At 35.3% G+C, this 26,365-nt stretch overlaps 1 protein-coding gene across 5 annotated transcripts; it reads right to left on the bottom strand.

Annotated features, from left to right (window-relative positions):
• Positions 1-1,303: 1,303 nt before the first annotated feature.
• On the bottom strand, positions 1,304-26,144 carry pstpip1b (proline-serine-threonine phosphatase interacting protein 1b). Of its 5 annotated transcripts, none has more exons than XR_012382514.1 (17): positions 25,156-25,516; positions 23,735-23,835; positions 23,587-23,661; positions 23,134-23,168; positions 22,947-23,053; positions 22,683-22,745; positions 22,028-22,132; positions 19,113-19,158; positions 16,721-16,800; positions 16,297-16,395; positions 16,116-16,212; positions 12,709-12,778; positions 12,579-12,613; positions 12,371-12,477; positions 11,120-11,174; positions 1,785-2,918; positions 1,304-1,643 (listed from the first exon to the last, which is right to left on the bottom strand). XR_012382514.1 is itself a non-coding variant. In XM_073907116.1 (17 exons), the coding sequence occupies exons 1-16, from the start codon at positions 25,183-25,185 to the stop codon at positions 2,335-2,337; spliced, it is 1,689 nt and encodes a 562-aa protein (XP_073763217.1). In that variant the 5' UTR covers positions 25,186-25,516; the 3' UTR covers positions 1,304-1,643; positions 2,327-2,334.
• Positions 26,145-26,365: the final 221 nt, after the last annotated feature.

The raw sequence follows: 26,365 nt of genomic DNA, 5'->3' as shown, positions 1-26,365 counted from the left end.
ATTGGCGTTTCTGTTTGGAGTTTGCATGTTCTTCCCATGTTGGCGTGGGTTTTCCCTGGGTTCTCTGGTTTCCTCCCACAGTCCAAAGAGGTGTCATAAGTTAATTTATCAATCTGAATTGGCACTACATTGAGCTCTTAACCAGCAGTATATCTCTATATGGCAATTTCTAATTTGTCATTAGCCATAAATAAGGGAGGTTAAGACCTGCCTGAGCTCAAACTCCCCTCTCTCGCCCTGCAAATGGGAGGGACCCCCAGGCTCGAGGATCTTATGAGCTCAGGGCTCTCTCCCAGGACAGCATGCCAAATATGCTTAATAATCAATCATCAGCTAAGTGTGAACTCTTGAAATTATGTTTTTGATCCTGTTTTTTTTTTATTTTTTACAAAGTACAAATTAATTCTTCAATGCTAAGATCTTTAAATAGTCCAGTAATTTACAGTAAATTAATAGACTAAAATTGAGGGTAAACAATACAAAACTCTGCTGTCTACATTTTTATTTGATTAACTTTTTTAAACGTCTTTCATTAGAACAACATAGGCTGCATTCGTTTTTACCCACCTTTTTAACAGTGCTGCTTCCAGAACAAATTTCCCCCAGTCATTTTTTTTCCAAGGGATCTTTTTGTTAAAGTGTCATGGGCCCTGAAGAAATTTTAGCTACACGTCAAGAAGAATGATAACACTGCAAACTTTAATTTGAAGCAAGGAGGCAAATGTAGGATAAACATTTAAATGAGGAACTCATGAAGCTATTGCACATTATAAATCCTCAAATTAAAAATTATGAACTCATATTAAACTGTTCAGTTTAAGTTACCCGTTGTATCTATAGAAACAATATATTTAAATTTTATTACAAAATATCCATACAGTATGTACAAATACTGAAAGAGCTTCATGGCAGTGGTAAGAGCTAAAGATTTTAGTTGGTGTGCTTTACACACTACTGCTTTCTCATTGTTGGAATTGTTTTAAAATGTTTTTTTTAAATATTCCCTATGGAGAAAATGAATGGAGCGTTTACTTCTGGAACCTGACTGTTACATTTTACTTTATCAGATAGGTCAGAAACATGTAAAAGGTCATTAATAACAACTCTCATACAGTGCTCACAGTGTTCAGTGTAGCATGAAGATGCTCATACAGTTATCAACACATGAAATGTACAGGTATTTATACAATATTTGATTAATTCACCTTTTCATTTCTCTTAGCGGAAGTGTAACAATGACTATTAAAGTACCTACTTTAACGTATGTATTGGGTCAAATAAAAAAATAACTGAAAATGGCATGACTCAAGATTCTTTTCATTATTTATTCAGTTGAAGACATTCATATGAACACTAATAGGGGTCTACAGTTTTTTCACAGCACATGGAGATTTTTTTACTGACACTAACTGATAAAAAGGGGTGCACAAGGTAAACAGAAATGTTGTTTACCTCCTAAACAAAATAGTTTTACAATGTTAAACTAGTTGTTTATTAACATAGCTTTAAAACTACTGTGAATCAATGTCATCATAAATGGCAGGCATTTTGTTATCCAAATTACTTTAAAAAGATAAACAAGTGTATTTCAAAATTTAAATTTTTTTGATTTCTTTCTTTATTTGGTGCTCTTCTCAACGCCTCTGAAAAAGAAAACAAAATTGTGCATTATTAAGCAAGTTTCCATAAACATCAACAATAGCAGTGTGTATAAGTATGAACATACACAGACTTAAACATTCTACCAGTCAAACATTTGGTAACCATAAGTCTTTACTACTCACCAAATATTGTATTCGATCAAAAACACTATAAAAAAAGCTATAATTTAAAGTAAATCTAAAATATATGATTTATTCCTGCTATTCAAAGCTGTATTTACAGCATCATTACTCCAGTTTTTAGTGTGACATAATCCTATAGAAATCATTATTAAAATGCTGATTTGTTGCTCTGTTGTTTTCAATTAACATCAAGTTTTTTAATAATGGTTATTATGTTCAATTTTGTGGATGGCTGCTTTGAATCACTGGAATAACTAAATTAAATAAAAAAATACAAAAATAAAATTTGTTCACACAAAACCTTAATTTAAAACTGAAATAAAAATAATTATAAAACTGTTTGTATGATATTTTCAAACAAATAAATGCAGAGCAAAATACACCTCTTTTAAATCATATGTTATTAAGGATTGCTATAAAATAATAAAACAATTGCTAAAACTCTCTTTAAATATACATTTGAATTTAATTGACAGCATTCATTTTAGAGTAGATGCGAGCAATGTACTGACAGAAACACAAATGCATTATGCGCTACTTACCTTGCTCTTCAATAACACACAAAGTTAAGCTTGTCTATGCAGTTTCTGTTTTCCCAACTTTTAGCTCCCAGGTTTCGGGATCCACAGTAAAGGGCGTTAGCAGGACATGCTTGCAGCGAGACCAGAGTACCCAGCGCCTCCCCGTTCACCCAGAACCAGGAACCTGCCAGAAAGCGCAGACCCGTCCACACGCTGGGGGCGTCAGAGGCTTCAGTGTGGTTTTGGACTTGTAAGAGATGTAAACGGGTTGGCAAACAGGCCAAGCCGTTGTGTTTAGTCCTGCAGTATTGAAACGCCTCTTCCCAGCTCTTTAGCTCCATTACCAGGATCAACGGAGGCATCCAGTAGTAGCAGAAAAATGGGTACTTTTGATTACAATTGAAGTCAAACAGTTCACCATTTGTACTCTTGGCACAAAAGTCAGTGTCTGGATCATTTGGTTGGCCGGATTTCCAGGTTAAAAAAGATTCTTGACTTCCGTCGCTCCAGACCCACTCTCCTGTAGCAGAAGGTTTGCTCAGACCGACCCAGCTTTCGGTACTCATGTGGTTTTTTCCATCGGCTTTGAACCTGTCAACTTCCTCTTGGCTGTCTAAGGTGGATAGGTCATAATGATTCTCTCTGCAAAAGCTTTGAGCATCGCTCCAGGACAGGGCGGTATTAATAAAAACATGCGTCCTGATTAGAAGAGTTAAAGTCAGCTCAGAGTGAGCTGACAGGAAAAGAGCAACCCAGAGGATCTTCATTTTCATTTGTGGAATACCAGTCTGTGAATGCGCTCCTTCAGACACACTGAATAAAACTATATAAATGTAAATTTCTGATTTGTTAGTCACCAGTGAATGCAAATATTCACTTTGAGATCTAAATATCACAAACACTGAAGGGAGATTGTTATGATGATCAAACAAAAAGACAAAAGATCACTGTTTTGTATTTGTAGCATTTTTGCCTTTAGTTGACAAAACATTAAGGTAACAGTTTAGGGTTGGGAAAGATCCACACTGTCCACACTATTGCCGATAACATAACATTTTTAAGATGGGCTTACACAACACTTTTAATGGAAAGCTCACCCAAAGATAAAATGTATTTTTCATAAGAGAGCACAAGGGTTTATCATTTAATAAAATGACCAGTTACACTTTATTCTATGATGTCCTTGTTAATATAATTACAAACAACTAACCTTGAACCTAACCCTCAGCATAACCTTAACTGTATAGTAAGTACATGTTGGTTCATAAGTATTACTAAATACTTCATTGGTTACTTTTGGTTACTTGTGTGTAGCCTAACAGCAAGAAGGTTGCTGGGTCGCTTGTTCGATCCTTGGCTTAGTTGGCGTTTCTGTGTGGAGTTTGCATGTTCTGGTGCACCGGTTTCCCCCACTGTCCAAAGACATGCGGTACAGGTGAATTGGGTAGGCTAAATTGTCCGTAGTGTATGAGTGTGAGTGAATGAGTGTTTGTGGATGTTTCCCAGAGATGGGTTGCAGCTGGAAGGGCATCCGCTGCGTAAAAATGTGCTGGATAAACTGGTGGTTCATTCCGTTGTGGTGACCCCAGATTAATAAAGGGACTAAGCCGACAAGAAAATGAATGAATAAATAAATGGTTACTTTGTGACTATACAAAGTGTAAACAAATGCACTTGCTATAGTAGATATTTAACAAAGTGATTACATTGACACTTGATAAAACCCGCATGTAATTTCAGCTGCAATTTAAAGGTCACATGCAAAGATTATCTTATAAAAAACAAAAACACTCCAAAATCCAAACGTATGCAAAACACATGTAAAAATATAGGGACAAATGGAAAATGTCTGACCTCATCTCCTAAACCTTTCACTGCAGAAAACAACTCCTTGATTCATTCATTTTCTTTTTGTCTTAGTCCCTTTATTAATCTGAGGTCGCCACAGCAGAATGAACCGCCAACTTATCCAGCATATATTTTACGCAACTGATGCTCTTCCAGCTGCAAGCCATCACTGGGGAACATCCATACACACCCATTCACACACATAGCTACGGACAATTTAGCCTACCCAAATCATCTACAGCGCATGTCTTTGGACTTGTGGGGTTAACCCGGAGCACCAAAAGGAAACCCAACCAAACACAGGGAGAACATGCAAACTTCACACAGAAACGCCAAAATAGCAATATCATAACAATAGTAATTATCAGAATAATAATAAGAAGACAAATAATATTTATCTTACAAAAGCTGACAAACAAAACAAATTTTCGTTAACCACAAGTTAAGTAACAATTGCTACTGGTTTATTACCTGTTGTCAAGATATTAACTGTTTATTAGCACTTAAGTTCTTATTTTACATCCCTAATCCTACCTCATACCTAAACCAAACAACTACCTTCTATTAATAAGCAGCAAATTAATAATTTATTGAGCTAAATGTGTTTTTTTTTAGCATTAATTGTACATTAAATAAAAGTTTGACCAAATGTTCTCCTTAAACAAAAACCGTTTAAAAAACTTTAAACAGTTTTATGAAGCTATAATGAAAGGCAGTGCACTTAAGTCATCCAATGCCAAAGTATACTGTTTTAAAAAGAATCAACTGCTAGTGAAAGCCAGCCTGCGAGAAAACCCAAAGGATTTGCATGCTCTGTATTTTGATATACAGTATATGCTAAATTTAAATAGCATTCTAGTGTCTTTTTGATAGTTTAAACACTCAGGATTAAGCCTCAGGATTAAGAAATCATTATCTGCCGCATCAAAACTAAAAAGAGCTGGAAAGATATCAAGGGGTAAAGCATTTAGGATTCACAATGTCAGATATTTTACTATCAAATGAACTGTATCAATGTTTGCATGTCTATTGTACTTATGAGATTTGCATCTCTAGCATGCTGATAAATGTTTCAAAAAAGAGTTTCCCAAAATGACCTTTCAGTGGAAAGCACTAAAAAGAACCATTTAGATGATCTAAAGCAGGGGTGCCCAAACTCGGTCCTAGAGGGCCTGTGTTCTGCATATTTTAGTTACAACCCCAATTAAACACACCTCAACCAGCTAATAAAGCTCATTTTAGGTATACAAAAACTTCCAAGCAGGTGTTTTGAAGGAAGCTGGAGCAAAACTAGGCAAGACACGGGTCCTCCGGGACAAAGTTTGAACACCCCTGGCCCTGACCTAAAGAACCTTTTACACCATAAAAAAAAGTGTGAAAAGGTTCCATAGGCATCAAACTGTTTGGGCTCTATTTTGACGGTCCATGCGCAAAGCACAAATCGCAGGGCGCAAAAGCTTTTAGGGCGTGTCAGGACGCGTTTTTGCCAATTTAAGGACGGGAAATCTGCCTTGCGATTCGGCGCATGGGCTAAAAGGGTTGAGTTTATTTTCTTAATGAGTTATAGGTGTGTTTTAAGAATAAACCAACTAGAGTCTCATCTCCCATTCCCTTTAAGACCCAGCTGCGTCGCGCCAAGAGCGCATTCACTATTTATAGGACGCAAAGTAAGTCTAAGTGGAAAAAATGAGCATTTCACAAGCAAACAGTTAACAGTTTTTTAACAGAAAACTGTTAAACAGTATCTACTGCGAGAATGAGAGATAATGGATCACTTTCAATTTCGCTCTTGGAAAGGGAAACCTTTACGCACAGACATCAATTAGTCTATAAATAAATACTTTTGTTTGTTAAGCGCAAATATAAACTCTGGCTGAAGTTTAGACCGGGTTAGTTTTGGTCTAATAAAAAATCTATTATAGTTTCTCAAAATAGCAACGCGCCAGCAGTCCGCCTCAGAACGCCTTCCTTTTTAGACCAGAACGCCTAGGGAAGCAAAAATGAGCGCTAATGCATTTGCTATTTAAACAGCGTAGCGCAACACCTCAAAACGACTCTTGCGCCAAGCTTAAACTACCAAAAGACTACTGCGTCACGCCTTGCGCCACACTGCGCCGGGTGTATGATAGGGCCCTTTATGTCTGTTCAGTTTAAAGCATATACAAATAAAAATAAATGATTAATTTTTCTTCAGCTTATTTCAGAAGCCACCACAGCGGAATGAACCGCCAAATATTCCAGCATATGCCCTTTCAGCCACAACCCAGTATAGTGGAAAATCCATACACACCCATTCACACACACACTACGACCAATTTAGTTCATTCAATTCACCTATTGAGCAAGTCTTTGGACTGTATAGGGCAGGGGTGGCTAACCCTGTTCCTGGAGATCTACCTTCCTGCAGATTTCAGTTGCAACCCACAACAAACACAACTGCCTGTAATTATCAAGTGCTGTTCAGGTCCTAGTTAATTGATTCAGGTGTGTTTGGTCAGGGTAGGAGCTGAACTATGCAGGAAGGTAGATCTCCAGGAACAGGGTTGAGCACCCCTGGTATAGGGGAAACCAGAGCAGGTGGAGAAAACATACACTAACATGTCGGGAATATGCAAACTCCACACAGAAATGCCAACTGACCCAGCCAGGACTCGAACTAGTGACCTTCTTGCTGTTGGGCAACAGTGCTAACCACTGAGCCATCATACCACCCCAATAAACATAAATATGTGATTAAATAAATGATCTAAGGCAATGTTTTTAATAGTCACACATTTTTTTTTACATTCATTCATTTATCCATCATCATAAGATTAACCCATCATGGAGTTTAATAAAAACATATAAAGTCGCCTTTTATTTTTTATTTATATATATATATCATTGGTTTATTTCTATTATTTCTACATTTATTTCTTCTTGTGATAACGCTTATGTCAGTTCAGACCTCTGACCTCTTAAGACTTCTGAAAGTGTATTTTATAAACAGGCTTCATCAGTAAAACTGTTTATATTGTTTACGAAAACATACATATACAGTTAAAGTCAGAATTATTAGCCCCCCTGTTTATTTTTTCCTTAATTTCTGTTTAATGGTGAGAAGATTTTTTTCAACACATTTCTAAACATAATAGTTTTAATACTCATTTCTAATAACTGATTTATTATATCTTTGCCTTGTACGGTCACTGGTGAACAAAATGGATGAGATTTGACAGCGCATTAACCACAGCAAAAGATTATGGAACTGTAATGTCTTGATTTTCACAGAAACATGGCTAAAGAGCAGGATTCCAGACAACACTGTATCTCTAACTGAGCACCACACATTCTGAGCAGACAGAACGGCGGATGACTTCGGTAAGACCAGAGGCAGAGGATTATGCATTTATATTAACAAACTTTGTGCACAAACTCTGTCATCGTTGGGAGACATTGCTCTGCTAACCTGGAATTTCTAATGGTTAAATGTAGACCTTACTATTTACCAAGGGAGTTCACATCCACCATTATAACTGCTGCTTATAGAGTGGAGGAACTATGACATCACCTTGTGAGCGAATCAGCTGCTAGCGGGTGCTGAAAACTTCCCTAACACTTCACAGGAACCACACTGCCAGCCATTGAGGACATCCAGAAGAAACACTGTCTGTACCGAGCACGCAGTATTCTTAGGGACACCTCTCACCCTGCTCACAAACTGTTTTCACAACTGCCTTCCAGCAGGCGCTTCAGGCTCCCCCAGACAAAAACCAGCAGACCGAGGAACAACTTTTTCCCCAGAGCTGTCTCCCTCTGAAACTCTTCCCCTCACTGACTCTTTTGCCCCACCAATGCACCCCCCTCTCTCCTCTAACTTATACTCCGCACAATCACTGCACTGTTTAACATTTGCACATTTTCATTGCACTACATTGCACTGATTCACTTATTTGAACTGTACATACCCACTGCACATGGCTATTTGTAATTATGTACACAACCACTGTACATATACGTTTGTAATCTTGTTTATCTATCTGCACACTTCTGATAATTAATAGCAACCTGTACATATATTCATTTATTGTAAATCTGTTCATAGCTAATACAACCTGTTTATAATGTTCATAGTACATCCATCTGTAAATATTACTATAGTTTTTCTATAACTGCACTTTATACTTGTATCCATCACTTGCTGCTGTTGCACTGCTGGTTAGACCTAAACTGCATTTTGTTGCCTTGTACTTGTATTTAAGACATTTCTTTAGAGAATAAAGGGACATTTAAAAGCTTAACCAGGTTAATTAGGTTAGCTAGGCAGGTTAGGGTAATTAGGCAAGTTATTGTATGACGATGGTTTTCTGTAGACTATCAAAAAAATATAGCTTAAAGGGCTAATAATTTTGACCTTAAAATAGTGTTTAAAAAAAACAAAAACTGCTTTTATTATAGCCAAAATAAAACAAATAAGACTTTCTCCAGAACAAAAGATTTTAACAGACATACTGTGAATATTTGCTTGCTCTTATAAACATAATTTGGGAAATATTTAAAAAAGAAAAGAAAAAAAACATTCAAAAGGGGGCTAATAATTCTGATTTCAACTGTATATACATTCATACTTCACATCTTAGTTTTCACATCAAGCATTTAATAAGCTGCTGTCCTTACTAAAATCTACTTTTTTACGTTCTCAGCTATTTTGACACTTTCCCCACTAGAGGTCACCAACCCTTTTTATTAGTCAAATGTCTACCCATACAAGAAAAGGGCTGTTATTTATATTCTATAATAATTTCACCAGCAGGTGGGTAACACAACCAACAAAGTTGCATAGAGGCTCAACCCAGTATTTGTATTTTTATTGTGAAAATACTGAATGTAACATATATTATAATATTACAAAGTGTATAATACTAAATGTATACATATTTTACAGTACACTCAAAAATGACATTTGTTTAAACTACTTATTTAAAATGAGCTGAAACATCATAATTCTTGATTATTTTTGGGACAACTTAATTGTTTTGTCTTGAATCCACTTAAATGTGTATGTTAATTTAATTCCTTCATGTTTTCCCAACACAAATCAATTGTGTGGAACCCAGCATATTTTACAGTGTGTGTGTATATATATAATTTAAAAAAATAAAAGTAGAAACAAATATATATATATATATATATATATATATATATATATATATATATATATATATATATATATATATATATATATATATATATATATATATACACACATATATATATATATACACACATACACACATATATATATATATATATATATATATATATATATATACATACATACACACAGACACACACTTCACAACTTCACATTGGCTGTGTAAGCACTGCAGCTACTTTTGGTTGCCAGTTCACCTGTTATTGTTAATTGCTCTTTGGTGCATTTAAACAAAACTGTTAAACTAACTTAAATAATACAATATTGGTCATCAAACACTTTTAGTAATAATATTGTATAGATAAAAAAATATATATACATTTTTAATATTTTACCCTAAGAATAATTTGGGCATACTATTTATTTGTGATCTTTTTGTGACAGTGATATTGAGTTATTTTGTTAAACCAGTCTTAGGTTTGGCTTTGGCCCTGACTAATCTAGATGTACACAAATATATAATTGTAAAGCATCTTATCGAATATCCTGATTTTAAAGAGAGATCTGTGAGAGGTGCACTCATTTATGCTGAACACTCGCAGTTGAAGTCAGAATTATCAGCCCCCCTGAATTATTAGCTTCACTGTTTATTTTTTTCCTCAATTTTTGTTTAATGGAGAGAAGATTTTTTTCAACACATTTCTAAACATAACAGTTTTAATAACACATCTCTATTATCTGATTTATTTAGTCTTTGCCATGATGACAGTAGATAATATTTGACTAGATATTTTTCAAGACACTTCTATACAGCTTAAAGTGACATTTAAAGGCTTAACTAGGTTAATTAGGTTAACTAGGCAGGTTATGGCAATTAGGCAAGTTATTGTATAATGATGGTTTGTTCTGTAGACTATCGAAAAAATATTAGCTTAAAGAGGCTAAAAAATGTCCTTAAAATGGCTTTTAAAAATTTTAAAACTGCTTTAATTCTAGCCAAAACAAAACAAATAAGACTTTCTCCAGAAGAAAAAATATTATTAGACATACAGTGAACATTTCATTGCTCTGTTCAACATCATTTGGGAAATATATAAAAAGAAAACAAAAAACAAAGGGGGCAAATAATTCTGACTTTAACAGTATGTATTTATATTTTTAATAAAGATAAAACACTGACAGCCAGTCAGGATCTATTGAAATTTATAAAGCTCTTGTGCAATTTACTAAAGATGTATAATACCAAGAAACTCTGCAAGCGAGGCTGGTAAACAGAAGAATAAAAATAAAAGTACCTCAGATATCCTGTGCTACACTTGCGTCTTTGTGTTGCCTAGTCAGTGAGGACGCAAATATATGTTTTGTTATATTTATATTTGGTGTGAACATACCGTAACACTGCTGACCGTTGTTATTTCAGAGCAGACTCACATTCTGTACTTGTTAATAATTTAGATTCACAGCGCATGTCACTCTAGAAACTTGCTTATAGCTGCAGCCAATGTGATTACTGAATGCTGTACTTACATTAGTAAATTACTATTGGTGTGAAGAGAATACAGCTTAGCACTAAAAGGTGAACTGACAAACAAAATTAGCAGCAGTGTGTACATGACCTTAAAAAAGTGCTGTCAGGACAGTTAATAATTTCTATAACCTCTATTAGAATTTAGAAAGACTTGGTGTGAAGACTTCTAAACTCTATTTGATAGGATTATGTTCAGGACGGGCAGCAGCAAGGCGTGAACTGTTCGGTGACATTTTGGTCAAGTATGTTCCAGGAACCAGCCCGGACACTCCATTACACCACGCTTTCCACCACCCATCCTCACCTTTCTCTGTTATTGTCACAACTTGTCCTTTACTGATAGACAACTCATCATCTTCCTATAGAGAAAACAAATATATATCTATCAGTGTATACACTGTGAAATGTAACATTTGACACAAAGTCATGACAACAAATGTTTTTGTTACTTTAGCATTACACTCACTGGCCATTTTATTAGGTACAACTGCCTGTAAACGCAAATTTCTAATCAGCCAATCACATGGCAGCAACTCAATGCACTTGCTGAAGTTCAAACCGAGCATCAGAATGGGGAAGAAAAGTGATTTAAGTGACTTTGAACATGGCATGATTGTTGGTGCCAGACCAATGACTGTATCCAAATGGGCAGGTTTGAGTATTTCAGAAACTGCTGAGCTACTGGGATTTTCACGCACAACCATATAAGAACAGGTAACAGAGACTACAATTTGCACAGGTTCACCCAAATTGGACAATAGAAGATTGGAAAAAGATTGGGTCTATTAGTACTAACTGAGCATCGTGTTAACACGACAGCCTACCTGAGTTTTGTTGCTGACCATGTCTATCCCTTCATGACCACAGCGTACTCATCTTTTAAATGGCTACTTCCAGCAGGATAACGCGCCATGTTATAAAGCGTGAATCATCTCAGACTTGTTTCTTGAACATGACAATGAGTTCACTGTACTCAAATGGCTTATACAGTCACCAGATCTCAATCCAACAGAGCACCTTTGTGATGTGGTGGAATCTCTGAGGAATATTTCCAGTACCTTGTTGAATCAATGCCACAAAGGATTAAGGCAGTTCTGAAGGCAAAACGGGGGCCGACCTGGTACTAGTAAGGTGTACCTAATAAAGTGGCCGGTAAGTGTATTTCAATAAGTTAATATGTTTTTAACACAAAGTTTAATTTAACATTTTGAGTCAGTTTGATTGATTTACTGTAATATGAGATTATTAGAAAAGTTCATTTGATTCAACACTAATGAACAAAAATTTGATTCAACATTGATAAAAGTGTAAGGCTCACAAATCATTTAATTGACCCTTTTCTGCAATGAAGTAATCTCGATTCTGTGATAGGTTTAGAACAATGGCTGCGACTGCTTGTATGTGAAAGAATAAGGCTAATAAAGACTCTTTAAATTTGCAATACATAATTAAGTATATAATTAAGTAAATAAGTAAATAAGTAAATTATTACATAATTAAGTAAATAAGTAAACAAATAAGTAAATAAAATAAGGAATTACAACCAAGTATTTACCTGAGCTTTAAATTCATATAACACCATGTACTTTTCCTCAGTCACTCCTATCCTTTGTTGGTCAGGTGTGTATTTTGCACCAGAATTATTGCCTGCTTCAGGAAACCCTGCAATGTAAAGATGATCCAAACAATGCAGATTAAGCTACTTTTGTTTAACGATTTTTTATATAAGCTTCTCTTTAAGATGTTTACAATCTGATACCAACCAATGAAAGACATCCCTGAGAGCACGACAGATAATCTGTAGAAAGTTAAAATATGGAAGAGTTTCACAATCAAATTTCTAGATATGAAACATGCCAGTTTTAATAATTTAAAGTACTTGAGACATTTAACCTGTTGGTTTCGATCCTCCTGACTCCTCCATTAGTGTCCGCATCAGAGTAACACTGAAACTCAATAGGAGCTGAAGAGAAATGATAAAGGGACTTATGTACAAGTTCTTAAAGGGACAGTTCACGCAAAAATGAGAGCTTCCTGTTCATTTACTCATCCTCAGGCCATCTAAAATGTGAGTGACTTTTTATTAAGTAGGACGTTATTTAAGATGTTTAGCTGAAACCGTAGTTCTTGGTGGCTTATAAAATACAAGTCACACGGCAAAAAAAGATTATATCACTTTGAGAATAATAGTAGTAGAATAATAGTTTTTTTTTTTTTCCAAAAATCTGCTTATGAATGCACTCAGGACTGTTTGCTGAGATTGTGAATTAAAGTTAATGTAATAAATAATGTTCAGTTTCTGACACAGACAGATCATTTAGTTACATAAAACGTCAAAGTATTATTAAGGGCCATGAGTATTTTTTTATTTGACCTGTATATGACAAGAATTACAGGTCAATTTCATGTGCATATCAAACATTTTAGTTGCATTTTCTATTCATTTTCCTTGATCTGAAATGATATGTAATAAATGTATAATTTATAGTAAACTGAATCCACTATTAAAGTAAAATAATGCAAAATATGCTTAAATGTGACAGGAAACATTTGATATTAATTAGATTTTATTTGAAACATTTGATATTATTTGAAACATTTATTATTAATTGTTGTTTAATTATTTCACAGAGATGGGGTGCAGCTGAAAGGGCATCCGCTGCGTAAAAACGTGCTGGATAAATTCAGCTGTGGCAACCCCGGATTAATAAAGGGACTAAGCCAAAAAGAAAATGAAAGAATGAATGTTGTTTAATTATTGTTCAAATTTGTAAACTACTAACAAGTAGTGGACAATAAGAGTTGACAATTTCAACCGCTTGTGCTTTAGCTCAAGATCAAACAAGTCATGTCTAGAAATAATATTTTTATCCATTCATCAAGTTATTGTTTTTAAAAAGCGAAAGTCAATTTCACTTAAATATCACCAAATGATTAATCTATCATTAGTGTATCCTAATTCCAAAACATTTTGCACAAATTAATAAGAGAAGAGCAAATGACATGCCATGTCAGTGGAAGTAAAGTCACTTTGAGCAAGTCATATGCTTTTCCTATCAGTCCTTTAAACCCAACACGATCTCACGTTAAGTCGTAGCTTTTTGATTTAGTGGCTGATTTGTATAAATTCATATGATCCCATTCCCACAATTTAGTACAATTTGCTTATCCACCAATGCCAGTTGGGTTTAGGGGTAAGGTTGGGTGCCACACCACCTTTTTAAAATCGTACATTTTTAGACGACTGAACTTGTACGAATTAGCCACTAAATTGACAATGTAAAAAAGTTACGTTTCCTTGTGAGATCAGGAGTCACAGATCTGACTTTCATTTTCAAACCATTTGCAAGTTTTATTTTCAAGAACTGGGGCAGGGTTTCTGCATGTTGCACCAAGTAAAACATTTTTAAGAGCATTATGAATGCAATTTTAAATTTTTAAAGGGTTAAATGCTAAGGAATTGTTAAAATGTCCCAGATGGAAAATATTTTATTTATATAAAAATATTAGAATTTAATACATTTAATAATACGATAATAAATTAATAATGTTAATTCTTAACAAAATATTTCAAACATTGTGTAAAATCAAGCAAACTCTACTTGTATACACTTTTTTTCCAACATAAACTTTCTTTTAACTAATAAAAAGGACAAATGTTTAAAAACTACAAGAAACTAAATCTATGCACAACAATCTGTCCAGGTCGGTGTCCTCAGCAGTAAATACATGAAGCACTTTTAAACAAACGTTAAGGAAAATAATTAAGCTGTTATGACATTTATAGAATGAATTTTGGACTTAATTAGTTCAAGGTAACTGAAGCTTAATGTATGGTTCAAGTGGCAGAAACAATAAAAATATGTATAGTGGGAGTCTTTGGGCTCTATTTTGACGGTCCATGCGCAAAGCGCAAAACGCAGGGCGCAAACGCTTTCAGGGCATGTCAGAACGCATTTTTGCTAACTTAAGGACGGGAAAATCCGGTTTGCGCCATGGCGCATGGTCTAAAAGGGTTGAGTTTATTTTCTTAATGAGTTATAGGTGTGTTTTGAGAATAAACCAATTAGAGTCTCATCTCCCATTACCTTTAAGAGCTAGCTGCGTCGCGCCATAAGGGCAATGCTATTAACATGACGTAAAGTAAGTTGACTTTCGCTTTTGCTCTATTGGATAGGGAAACCTTACCGCACAGACATCAATTAGCCTATAAATAATTAATTTTGTTTGTTAAGCGCAAAGATTTGTTTCAAAACTATTTCTAAATTCAGTTCTAATTTCTAGCAAACGAATAAATGATTAATAAAAACAAAGTGTGGTCAAAAACCTGAGTTATTTCCAAATACACCTGCTATGCCCCATATGGTCTAAAACCTGACAGGTGGACACATCTAAGCTTGTTTTTAATAAAAAAATATATATAAATATGGATATAATAAATAATACTGCTAATAATAATAACATTATACAAAAGCAAATTGAATGAACTGAAAAAGCTTCCCGAGATGAAGAAAGTATGAAGGCAGTGGTTTTTAAATTCATGTAGGCTAGAAAACAATATGTTTTGTAATATTTTAATCATTTGTATTTATATCCTATATATATCCTTATTATATATATATCTTTAAGATATTATATCTTTTTCATATGTAAAGATATTTGCGTACTGCTCTACATCTTGTGTGTAGTGTGTAAGCCAGGCGCACCAGACAATAGACCGACTTTGTTCTGGTCTAAAGATCAGACTATTTACAGTTTCTCAAAATAGCAACACGCCAAAACACGGCTGCTTTTTTAGACCAGAATGCCTATGGGCGCACATTTGAGCGCAAATGCATTTGCTATTTAAACAGTGTGGCCCAACACCTCAAAATGACCCTTGCGCCAAGCTTAAAGTAGCAAAAGACTATTGCGCCGCGCCTTGCGCCACATTGCGCCAGGTGTATGATAGGGCCCTTTAAGTTCATATTTTTCACATAATACACATACGAGCATTACTTTTAGAGATAACTTGATGTAAATTGTGTTTGTATTCAAAACTATTCTTTAAAGGTTTCTGAATTATAAAAATAATAGGTTTATCTTGAAGACACAACATGTACAGTACATGCACTTTTTGAATCACCCATAGTTTTATTTAACTATAAAAGTGCCAGTAGCCACCGACTTCTTTTAATGTAAATGGTATATTTACAGCTAAATAAACTCTCTATTTAACAACATCACATACTTTTCATGTCAGTTGATAAAAATATAACCGTATTAAATCATGATGATTTTGATAAGGATGATGACTTTACCTGGGGGATGACTGCTAGTCTTTTTCATCTTAATGAAGTTATTGTTGTCAGCAACGATGTCACACTGCTCTAGAATCTTCCTTACCTCCTCATAACACTACAAAACAATAGCCATATGTGAACAATATTTGCCTGGGCTCTTATTAACAGTACATGAAGATGGACAAAGCAGAATATTTACATCATCATCCTGGACACACTGCTTGGACAGCAGATTGCAATGCTCCCATAGCACACAGCGCAAGATATTAATGCGCTCAGACTCCTGCTGCTGGAACACCTATGATACAACGACAATATAAAAGGTTTTGTTCCTTGTGTAAAATGTGTTATGACGCTTCCTGTTAAAATATGTTGAAAACTAAGTTGTTTCCTCTTTTTTATTTTTGGCTATGACATTTATTGACTCATCTAAATCAGTGTAGTACACCAATAAAAATGTTCCACTTCTACAGCACAGTGCTATGACTGGTAATCACATGTCTATGAAACATGGTCATGCTTATTATTAACCATGATTATTTCTGCATGTAGCTATTCTGCTGTGCTCACATTACCTTTCAGCAGTCTATGCAAGTTTTATACATGTTATTTTTATGTTTTACCTCACATGCGCTCCGGTATGTGCTCTCCCAGTCCTGGCAGGTTTTCCCTAGTTGATCAACATTCCATCTGTACTGCTTTTCTGAACCAGCAAATAAAAGAAATGAAAGTCAGAATGCAATACTGCTTCACTTACTGAGCTTGGAAAGGTCCAGATTAATTTAGAGCTTTCACGTCAATCACAACTTTATGCAAGTTCTTCTGGAGTCAGTACAATTTTGACTAAACTGAACTGATCAAATTTGCAATTTAAACATTACTATTCACTATTGAAGGGAAAATTATTATTACTTCTGTGAAATGTGCTTTCCTTTTCAAATGTTTCCAAAGTTTAACAGATATTTAACATAGCAAATATATTTACACAGTGTTTCCTAATGTTTTATTTCTTCTGGAAAAAGTCTTATTTCTTTTAGTTTGGCCTGAATAATCAGTTTTTCTATACTTTAAAACCATTTTAAGGTCAAAATTAACCCCATTACGAAATTATTGTTTTGTTGATTGGCTACCGAACAAGTTACTGTCACAGTGGCTCAGTAGTTAGCACTGGCGTCTCACAGCAAGAAGGTTGCTGGTTCGAGTCCAGGCTGGGTTGGTTGGAATTACTGTGTGCAGTTGGCATGTTCTCCCCTTGTTGGCATGGGTGTCTTCCGGGTGCTCTGGTTTCCCCCACAGCCCAAGACATACGCTATAGGTAGACAGAATCAACTAAATTGAGATATATCCAGCTGCAGAACCGCAGAACCACACACGTTTTAGGCACACACAATCTAGCACACTAACTAACTCCTTAGCATTATCACCACCTATTGAATTTCACAAATATGGTTTCCCATTTCAGTCATTATGATTATTATATCGTAACAATCATTTTAAAATCTCTGCAGTTTCTGAATTCAAATTATGTAAATAAAAATAATTGGTTAAAGACACTTATGACTTTATTCATGTGTCCACATACACAAAGAAAACATAATAAACCGTCTAATTGTAGGATTAAGTGTAATAAACAAATTCAGGACCTTAATAATTATACTTGGTTAAAATCACTTTTTTTGTAAAATATAAAAAGCAAACAATAATATATGTCACATTAAAATTAATTAGCCTACTGTAGTTATCATTTAAACAATATATATATAGTTATAAACTAATTATCTTAACTGATTATAAACTACTATCTTTTACTAAACTGTCACAGCTGTTAGTTATATATATATGTGTGTGTGTGTGTGTGTGTGTGTGTGTGTGTGTGTGTGTGTGTGTGTATATATATATATTTTTTTTTATATATACATACATACATACATACATACATACATACATACATACATACATACATACATACATACATACATACATATACATACATATATGCATATATAAACATACATATTTACTTATTATTTTTTATTAATTATTAACAGTTAATTAGTTTCTATTGCTAAATTTTGGTTTAAAAACAATATAAAGCGTACTATAAATTACTACATTATTAAATGTGGAAAATCATTAATTAAAAAGTTATTAGAAAATTAAGCAAATAAACACTATTAAATCGCTTGAGTAAAATATTAATATAGTGTTATTTAATTGTTACATGTAAAAAGATTTTTATTACATTTAAAATGTATTATTGCCTATATTAACTTGCTATTATTTCCTTTATTATAAATGAATACATCATATAAATTAAACCTGTCCAATTTAGATCGTTCAGCAAGGCCAGCAAACAAGTATCTGCCAAATTATTGTCAAATAATAATGACTGATCAGCTATGATGACTGATAGAAAATTGTTCAGTCTATTATATTGAATGGCGATCGGAAACAACGCTCCCCATTCGCCCGTCTAATAAATATAGTAAACATTATTGTTTATTGTGTACAATATTTTTAACCATATATATCAAAATATATCGATGACGATGATCAAAAAGTAACATTAATAACATTAACATCAGTCGTAACCATATATGCTTGCCTAGATTGTGTGTGCCAGATTGTGTGTGCCTAAAACATGTGTGGTTCTGCGGGCCTGCAGCTGGATATTATTGACTAAATTGGCTGCAAAGTATGAGTGTGTGTAGATATGTGTGTTTATGGGTCTCAGTACTGGGTTGCTGCTGGAGGGGCAGCCGCTGTGTAAAACATATGCTGAAATAGTTGGTGGTTCATTCTGACCCTGATAAACAAGAGACTAAGCCAAAGGAAAATGAATGAATAAATTAATTGACTGTTGCACTTTAAGCTGAACACTAAACTGTATTTCAATCAAATGAATTTACGAGACTTAAAAAATACTAACAGAACACAATTTTTGAGCAGTAGTGTTAACTAACATGTGGACACAATGATTGATTGACTGATTGATTATTTTGACTTAGCACAAACCTGCAAGGTTGGCTGCTTGTCTGCATAACCGGGCTCTGTTCATCACCTGTAATACAAGACAGACTCATAAATACTCAGGATTTCAACCTGACAAATTTGAACAGTAGTGTAAAAAACATTTTATACATATTAAAAATATTTTAGGATAACTTTATAAATATATTTATTTTTAAATGTGGTAGATTTTATATTGATTCTCAAAAATAATCAGTTTATTTTTCCAATAAGATATTTGCTTTATTCTATAACAACCATTAAATCATTACAACCATTTAAATCTTATTAGCTTCAGGTCTCATTCATTTCTGTAAAACACAGCCCATGTCGCTTGATGTTGAAAGCTGGAATTTTCTTTTTCTTTTTATGTACTGTCATAAACACAACTGTTTGTAGAGCAAGTAGTTTGACCATTTACTGACGTTTGTTGTTCCTAGTCATTTCCCTCACAGTCAAACTAATCAGAAGTTCTGAAAAAATAGCAGAAAGAGCTTACTTCCACATTGCAGAATAAGGTCAATATTCTGACTATGAATTGAGTGCATTTAAAATTAGAGGCGGGGTCTGTTTTCATGTAATAAAAGGAGTTAATAGAGCTCTTAATTACTTTTCACTGGTGCAGTTGTGGCCTAATGATTAGGGAGTTGGACCGGCATGAACAGAAGGTGGAGGGGTTGAACAGACTGTAATCTTTCGCATCTTCAATACCCAAGTGAAGTATCTTTCACTCAAAAAAAAAATAATTTATATATATATATATATATATATATATATATATATATATATATATATATATATATATTTTTTTTTTTTTTTTAAATCTTGAGATTTCGATGAGACAGCTTAATTTTTTATGTTCAATCCACATAAATTTATTTAAATTGTTAAGTTAACCTAATTAATTTGTGTTGGGACAACATTAATGAAATGTGTGGAACCCTGTATTTTTTACAGTGTTGGGCAAGACATGATGAAACATAGATGAGATACAGCTGTGGATACTCGCATCAATAAAGCATAATTTTTGTGACACTGATGTACAACAATAATTATTATTTTTACATTACCATGAGGGTCGGTGTGGGAGTAGATGTTAATAAAATATAACTTATGGGTAATTACTTTTTTTTTTACATAACTGTGAGGGTTGGGTTTAGGATCAGGGCAGAGGTAGACATTAATAAAATACTAATTAATGTGTAATTTATTAAATAATATAAATAATTCTCATTAACTTCCAGCCGCAGCTATATCCCTTCTAAAAACAACCGCAAGACACCTCCCTGGATGCTAAATACAATAGCTGCCCACTGCTCCAGGTGTGTGTTTTTTCATCCTGATGATCCCTCGGTTCCAGCTCGCATTTCAGCCTGCCTGTTGGATATTTCACACTGGATGAAAGATCATCATCTTCAGCTGAACCTCGCAAAAACGGAAATGCTTGTAGTTTCTGCCAACTCGACTCTACACCATAACTTTTCAATCCAGATGGACGGGGCATCCATTACTGCATCCAAAATGGTGAAAAGCCTTGGAGTAACGATTGATGACCAACTAAACTTCTCTGACCACATCTCTAGAACTGCTCGATCGTGCAGATTCACACTCTATAACATCAGAAAGATCCGACCCTTCTTATCTGAACATGCAGCTCAACTCCTTGTTCAAGCTCTTGTTCTCTCCAAACTGGATTACTGTAACTCTCTACTAGCTGGGCTTCCAGCTAACTCTATCAAGCCTCTTCAACTGCTCCAGAATGCAGCAGCACGAGTGGTCTTCAATGAACCTAAACGAGCACATGTCACTCCGCTGCTACTCCGTTTGCACTGGCTGCCAGTTGCTGCTCGCATCAAATTCAAAGCTCTGATGTTTGCCTACAAAGTGACTTCTGGCCTTGCTCCTTCTTATCTGCTCTCGCTTCTGCAGATCTATGTGCCCTCCAGAAACTTGCGTTCTGTGAATGAACGTCGCCTCGTGGTTCCATCCCAAAGGGGGAAGAAATCACTTTCGCGAACGCTCTTGCTCAATCTGCCCAGTTGGTGGAATGAACTCCCTATCTGCATCAGAACAGCAGAGTCACTCGCTACTTTCAAGAAACGACTAAAAACTCAACTATTTAGTCTCCACTACACTTCCTAATCTGTAATTGCCTCTCTGAATATCACACTAATTGTACAAAAAAAAATAAAAAAAAAATACTAATACTACTAATACTTCCCTTCTTAGACTTTACAGACCTGAAACTTGCTTATAGCACTTATTCATTGTTGCTCTTGGTTGTGTAAATTGCTTCCTTGTCCTCATTTGTAAGTCGCTTTGGATAAAAGCGTCTGCTAAATGACTAAATGTAAATGTAAATGTAAATGTGTGTCTGAGCGTGCTCTTACTTCTCACTCATGAATGTGTACTCTTGGATAAGTCAAAAGCAGAGGACCAATTTAAATATGGGTAAAACCATAATCGACAATTGACTGTATTAAATCTAAAGTCAATTAAACAAATCAAGTCAAAACTTTCATTTTATTTAAAAAGGGGAGAGCTTGTGAATCAGAACTGAATAAAATCAAGACTTTGCATATATACCAAGGTCTAACACACATGCAGTGAAACATAAATGCAAAACACTAATAAAAAAATGGACATAAAGACTGTGTTGTAAGGAAATGAAAGTGTGTACTGTCTGATGGTAGTAGTTTTTTAATGCTATGTGAAATGATGCCTGTCAAACTGAAACAAGTTTGCGTTGCTTTAATCCTCATTTTTGGCCCCTATTGTGACCACAAACCTGCCACAGGTAAATTTCCACAACGGTAAGTTCCAAAATTAAAATAGCCATTTTAAAAGAACAATTTAGCGTATTTATTTATTAGATAATAAGTTATAGCAAATGTAAAAAATTTATAAACAAATTTCCTCACTTTTTCTGACTGGCGATGAGTGGAGGTGTTCACATTTGTCTTCTTTCCCAGTGCTTGTTCAGATTCATCAGCCTCTTTACATCTCTGCTCATATAATCGTTTTGACTGTTGGACATATTAAAGAGAACATATTCAAAGTAAGTAAAAGTGCAAGATGAAAGTGAGCAGGGAGTGGGGGAATACTACAGTGCTCATTACATGAATGTGTCAAAAATGCATCTCATGATCTGTGGTGTTTGTGTGGTTGTACAGCACAGGAAGTTCAAGTCTTATTATATCCAGAGAGAGCGTGCAGACCTACAAACCAAAAACCTATTCTTATTCTCTCTCAACGCCTGTGCATTTGCTGCATGGTGGCAAATTAGAAAAGCTGAAACTAACTAAACATTTATTTAGTTAAGTGTGAAAAGAGCTCAAGTTGAAAATGCATTCTGCTATTACATTCACTGCATGGCTAGGGGGGACTGTTTCTTCTTTCAGTTTCTCCTAGCTTCCTCTTTTGGCAGATACTGAATTTGAGTGGACCCTGAGAGTCATGTGATATCACAGGTACACCCTGAGCAACTAATCACAAACATATCTGAAAGAGGAAATCTATGGTTATTTATGGCTGGAAATACTAGATGGTCATTTTAATACTGCTTACTGTTCTTACCTCCATGGTCTTTTTATGCAACACCATTTTCGGCTTCTGAAGTTTTTCAATAATCTCTTCAAGCTAATCAGGAAAAGAATTAGGCATTAGTCTTCATCTTAGTTATTGTTTTGATTTATTATTACACTACTTTTCATGCCATTTACAATGGATTGCCATTTTATGTGCTCAAAAACATAATCGTTCTCCCCCTCTTTGACTTGTGGCACTTGAATAAGCACAGCTATGAGCATTGTGCAGTGCGAGTACGATTTTATCTTCTACCTTTTTTCTCTGTTCCCTCTGGTGTTCTCGAAAAACCTCTATTTTCAGAACTTCCTCCTTTATCCTTTCAGATAGTTGGATGTGCAGGTTTCCTGTCTTCTCGATCTCTAGAAAACAACACAACTCAGACTGAGCATTCCAGCATGTTTTAGGCAGGAGGCAAAAGGAAGTGCATCACCCCACATACCCTCTTTAAACTTGTCAAATGACGCCTTCAGAGTTCTGAAAAAAAAAGATGAGACACTTTTATATTTTAACACTTGGATTTACTTGAATAAAGGGCAGTCATGGTCAGGGTGTTTAATAAATAACAAATTTAAATAAACCAATGTTGGGAAATGTTACTTCTACAAGTAATATATTGTAATCCCAAGCCCAGCCGGGATAAAATAAAATGCAAAAATATAAAGCCAACTGGCCCAGCCGGGACTCAAACCAACGACATTGTTGCTGTGATGAGACAGTGCTAACTACTGAGTCACCGTGTTGCTCCACATTACTTTTAAAAATGAACTTAAGTTTGATATACATGTCTTTTAGATGTAACTTTTTCCAACGCTGGTCATGTTATTTGAAGATGGAGGAATATTTGCGTGTTTGAGCTCGTATATGTTTGCATGCCCTTCATAAACCATCTCACCCGATCTCAGTTTGGCCTTCTGCCTTTCGAGCAATTGCCACCAGATCACGTCCGTACTTCTCCTCCGCTAGTGCTCTAGAAAAGCAGGCAGATGTGACACACTGACATTTGCAGAGACACATTTCTACAGTAAATAATAATTCCATACCTCATTTTCAGCAGTTCTTCTACATCTTTGCACATGTGTCGGCCATCTTGTAGCCTTTGCAATATCGCCTCATAACCTGACTGGTCAGTGAAGTCAGTTCCCTGAAAAGACATCGACATGGTCAAGAAATTCTGCAGAAATTTTAATCGAGCATCAGAATGAGGAAGAACTAGTGATTTAATTGACTCTGAAAGTGGCATACTGTAATTGTTGGTTCGAGACATTCTTGTCAGAGTATTTTAGAAACCAATAATGTTCTCTTAGTTTCAGACACATAAGAATCCCTAGAGCTTACAGAGAATTGTACAAATTTAGCTAACATCCATTAAATGGCAGTTATGTGCCTTGCTGAGGTCAGAGGAGAATGATTGAAGCTGACAGAAAGACAACAGCAACTCAAACAACAGCTATGGTCTGCAAAAGAGCCTCTCTGAGCACACAACATGCTAAACTTTAACACAAAATCATATATAGCAGCAAAAGACCACACCATGTTTCAGACCTGTTAGCTAAAAACAGGAAATTGGGGCTACAGTTCACATCTGCTAATCAAATTGAGTAATGCTGCTGACCATGTCCATCGCTTGATGAGCAAAACAAGTAGCACTTTACAATGTAGATTGTCAAAGCAGTTTAACATACTGTACATGAAGAGGATAAAAAGCCAAAACAGCAGTTCACTTTTTGAAAATCAGCATATCAGGTGAGGCGGGTGCAGATTTATTTCAATTTAATACAAATGTTAGTATAGAAGCTTAATTCAGATCCGCAGATCAGCAACTCCAAGCAAGCAAGAAGAGACACTGGTAATGAATCTTTCCTTAATTTTCCTTAGTCCTTGATATATTAAGGGTCGCCACAGCAGAATGAACTGCAGGTAAAGAACCAAAACACCACCAATAGACAGAAGTAGAGAACAGACCTTGGGAGCAAACAAGAGCACTGTACTCATTTTGTGATGAATACTTCCAGCAGGCTATAACACACTGTCACAAATCTCAAATCCTCTCTTCCCTGTACTCAATCTAATAGAGCATCTGTGGGATGTGCTGGAACAGGAGATTCATATCATGGATGTGCAGCAAATATGTGATGCTCATGTCAATATCATGCTTTCAGCATCATGAATATATGCTTCAAAAGAATTAAAGCCGTTTTAAAAGCAAAAAATGGTCTATATCTTGGTGCTAGCAAAGGCTACTTCATGAAGTCTCTGCTGAATTTATTTATATTTCATGAGGTCTAAAAACGAAAGATTTAGGGAACCATGAACAGTGGGATAAAGTGTCAGCAACAACGTCTTGAATGCGGCTTAATGTTTTTAAACGTAACGACTAACTTATTAAACCCATTAAACTAGACGAAAAATACAGGAACTAACACTTTTTTACTCCGTGAGAAAATTATAAAGAAGAACTTACCCAGAAAGAATCGCAAAATAATAAAGCCATCTTGCAACAAGTTAGTCCTCAGAAGTGTCTCTTTAAAAATAGTGCCAAAACATAGGCTAGATTGTGATTAATTTCTGAGACAATGTTAAGATTAAACATACACAAACTACACTGAGAAGCAACACTCAGAGGCAAAGTTTGAAATGAGGAAGAAACAGCGTGCTGGCGCTTTTAGCTGGTCAACTTTGATCTCTTGACGTTTTCAGAAGCTGTTAGAAAGAGGAAGAATAACGCTGATGTCACTCTTAAGCACGCAGTTTCTGCAGAGTTTACACAGAAACTCGTCGGACAAACGACTAAACAGCTGGTAGATTGAGGTAGGCTTGGCCACATCATAGACTGTGGACATGTTAATTTATAATTGCACTGTGGACATGTTAATTTATAATTGCACTGCATTACTGAAACTATTTCTATGAATATTTAACTTATAGTTTGTATCTTTTACTTCTAAGCATACAAATTTATTTAGCGTGAAGCGACTCAGTTGGTGAGCAATTCGAGAGGGTGCTCGCTGCAGAGCCATTTGAGGAGAGGTGAGCTCCAGAGAGGGGGAGCTTAAGCTTGAGCTCCACCTTTTTTGCACTTCTTCTACGAGTGATGTCACTGGGGGTAGGGTTAGGGGTGGGGTTGGTGTACGCATTAAAACAGCTTACAGGAGGAGGTGCGACAGCTCATTCTCCCCCTCTCTGGAGCTCACCTCTCCTCAAATGGCTCTGCAGCGAGCACCACTTGGAGGCAATTCTGTAAAAAAAAAACTGCTCTGTTTTCCATCATCACGGTCTTCCTTTTTGTATGACGATTTCTATACGCTTTAGCCAAAAGAGGGAGACACAAACCTCCTTTCTTGAAAGAGCGTATTAGTTTGGATATTACGTTTCCGCTGGCTCGGGTAAATGTTTTATCACACTCGACTTGACCCAACGATCCGAAGAAGTGTCTGGGTGAGCAAGCATCTCACTTTGAGATCGATACAGTGTGAAAATCTAAACAGCCCATTTGCAGAGAGAGGAGGAGGTCCTAAAAGCTTGTCTGTGTCCAACATAACAGATGTGTGTAAAGGTAGGAAATGGTTATAAATCAAGTTATTTTCAAGAATTTTCTTATCAAGAATTTGTGAATGAAAAGAAAAATCTGCTAATGGAGAATTAGCCTATTTCTAAAGGATTTTTTTAATTTA

This window comes from Danio rerio, chromosome 7, assembly GCF_049306965.1.
Source record: "Danio rerio strain Tuebingen ecotype United States chromosome 7, GRCz12tu, whole genome shotgun sequence".
NCBI lineage: Eukaryota > Metazoa > Chordata > Actinopteri > Cypriniformes > Danionidae > Danio > Danio rerio.
This window is presented reverse-complemented; position numbering and strand designations above follow the sequence as displayed.

What these genes read in the sequence shown, in the direction of transcription:
- pstpip1b (XM_073907116.1), bottom strand. Translation starts at nt 25,185, where the DNA reads ATGGCTTTATTATTTTGCGATTCTTTCTGG. An exon ending in AGAGGGAACAGAGAAAAAAG is followed by an intron (nt 22,746 to 22,946) that starts GTAGAAGATAAA and finishes TTTCCTGATTAG; the next exon opens with CTTGAAGAGATTATTGAAAA. An exon ending in TATATGAATTTAAAGCTCAG is followed by an intron (nt 11,175 to 12,370) that starts GTAAATACTTGG and finishes TTTTCTCTATAG; the next exon opens with GAAGATGATGAGTTGTCTAT.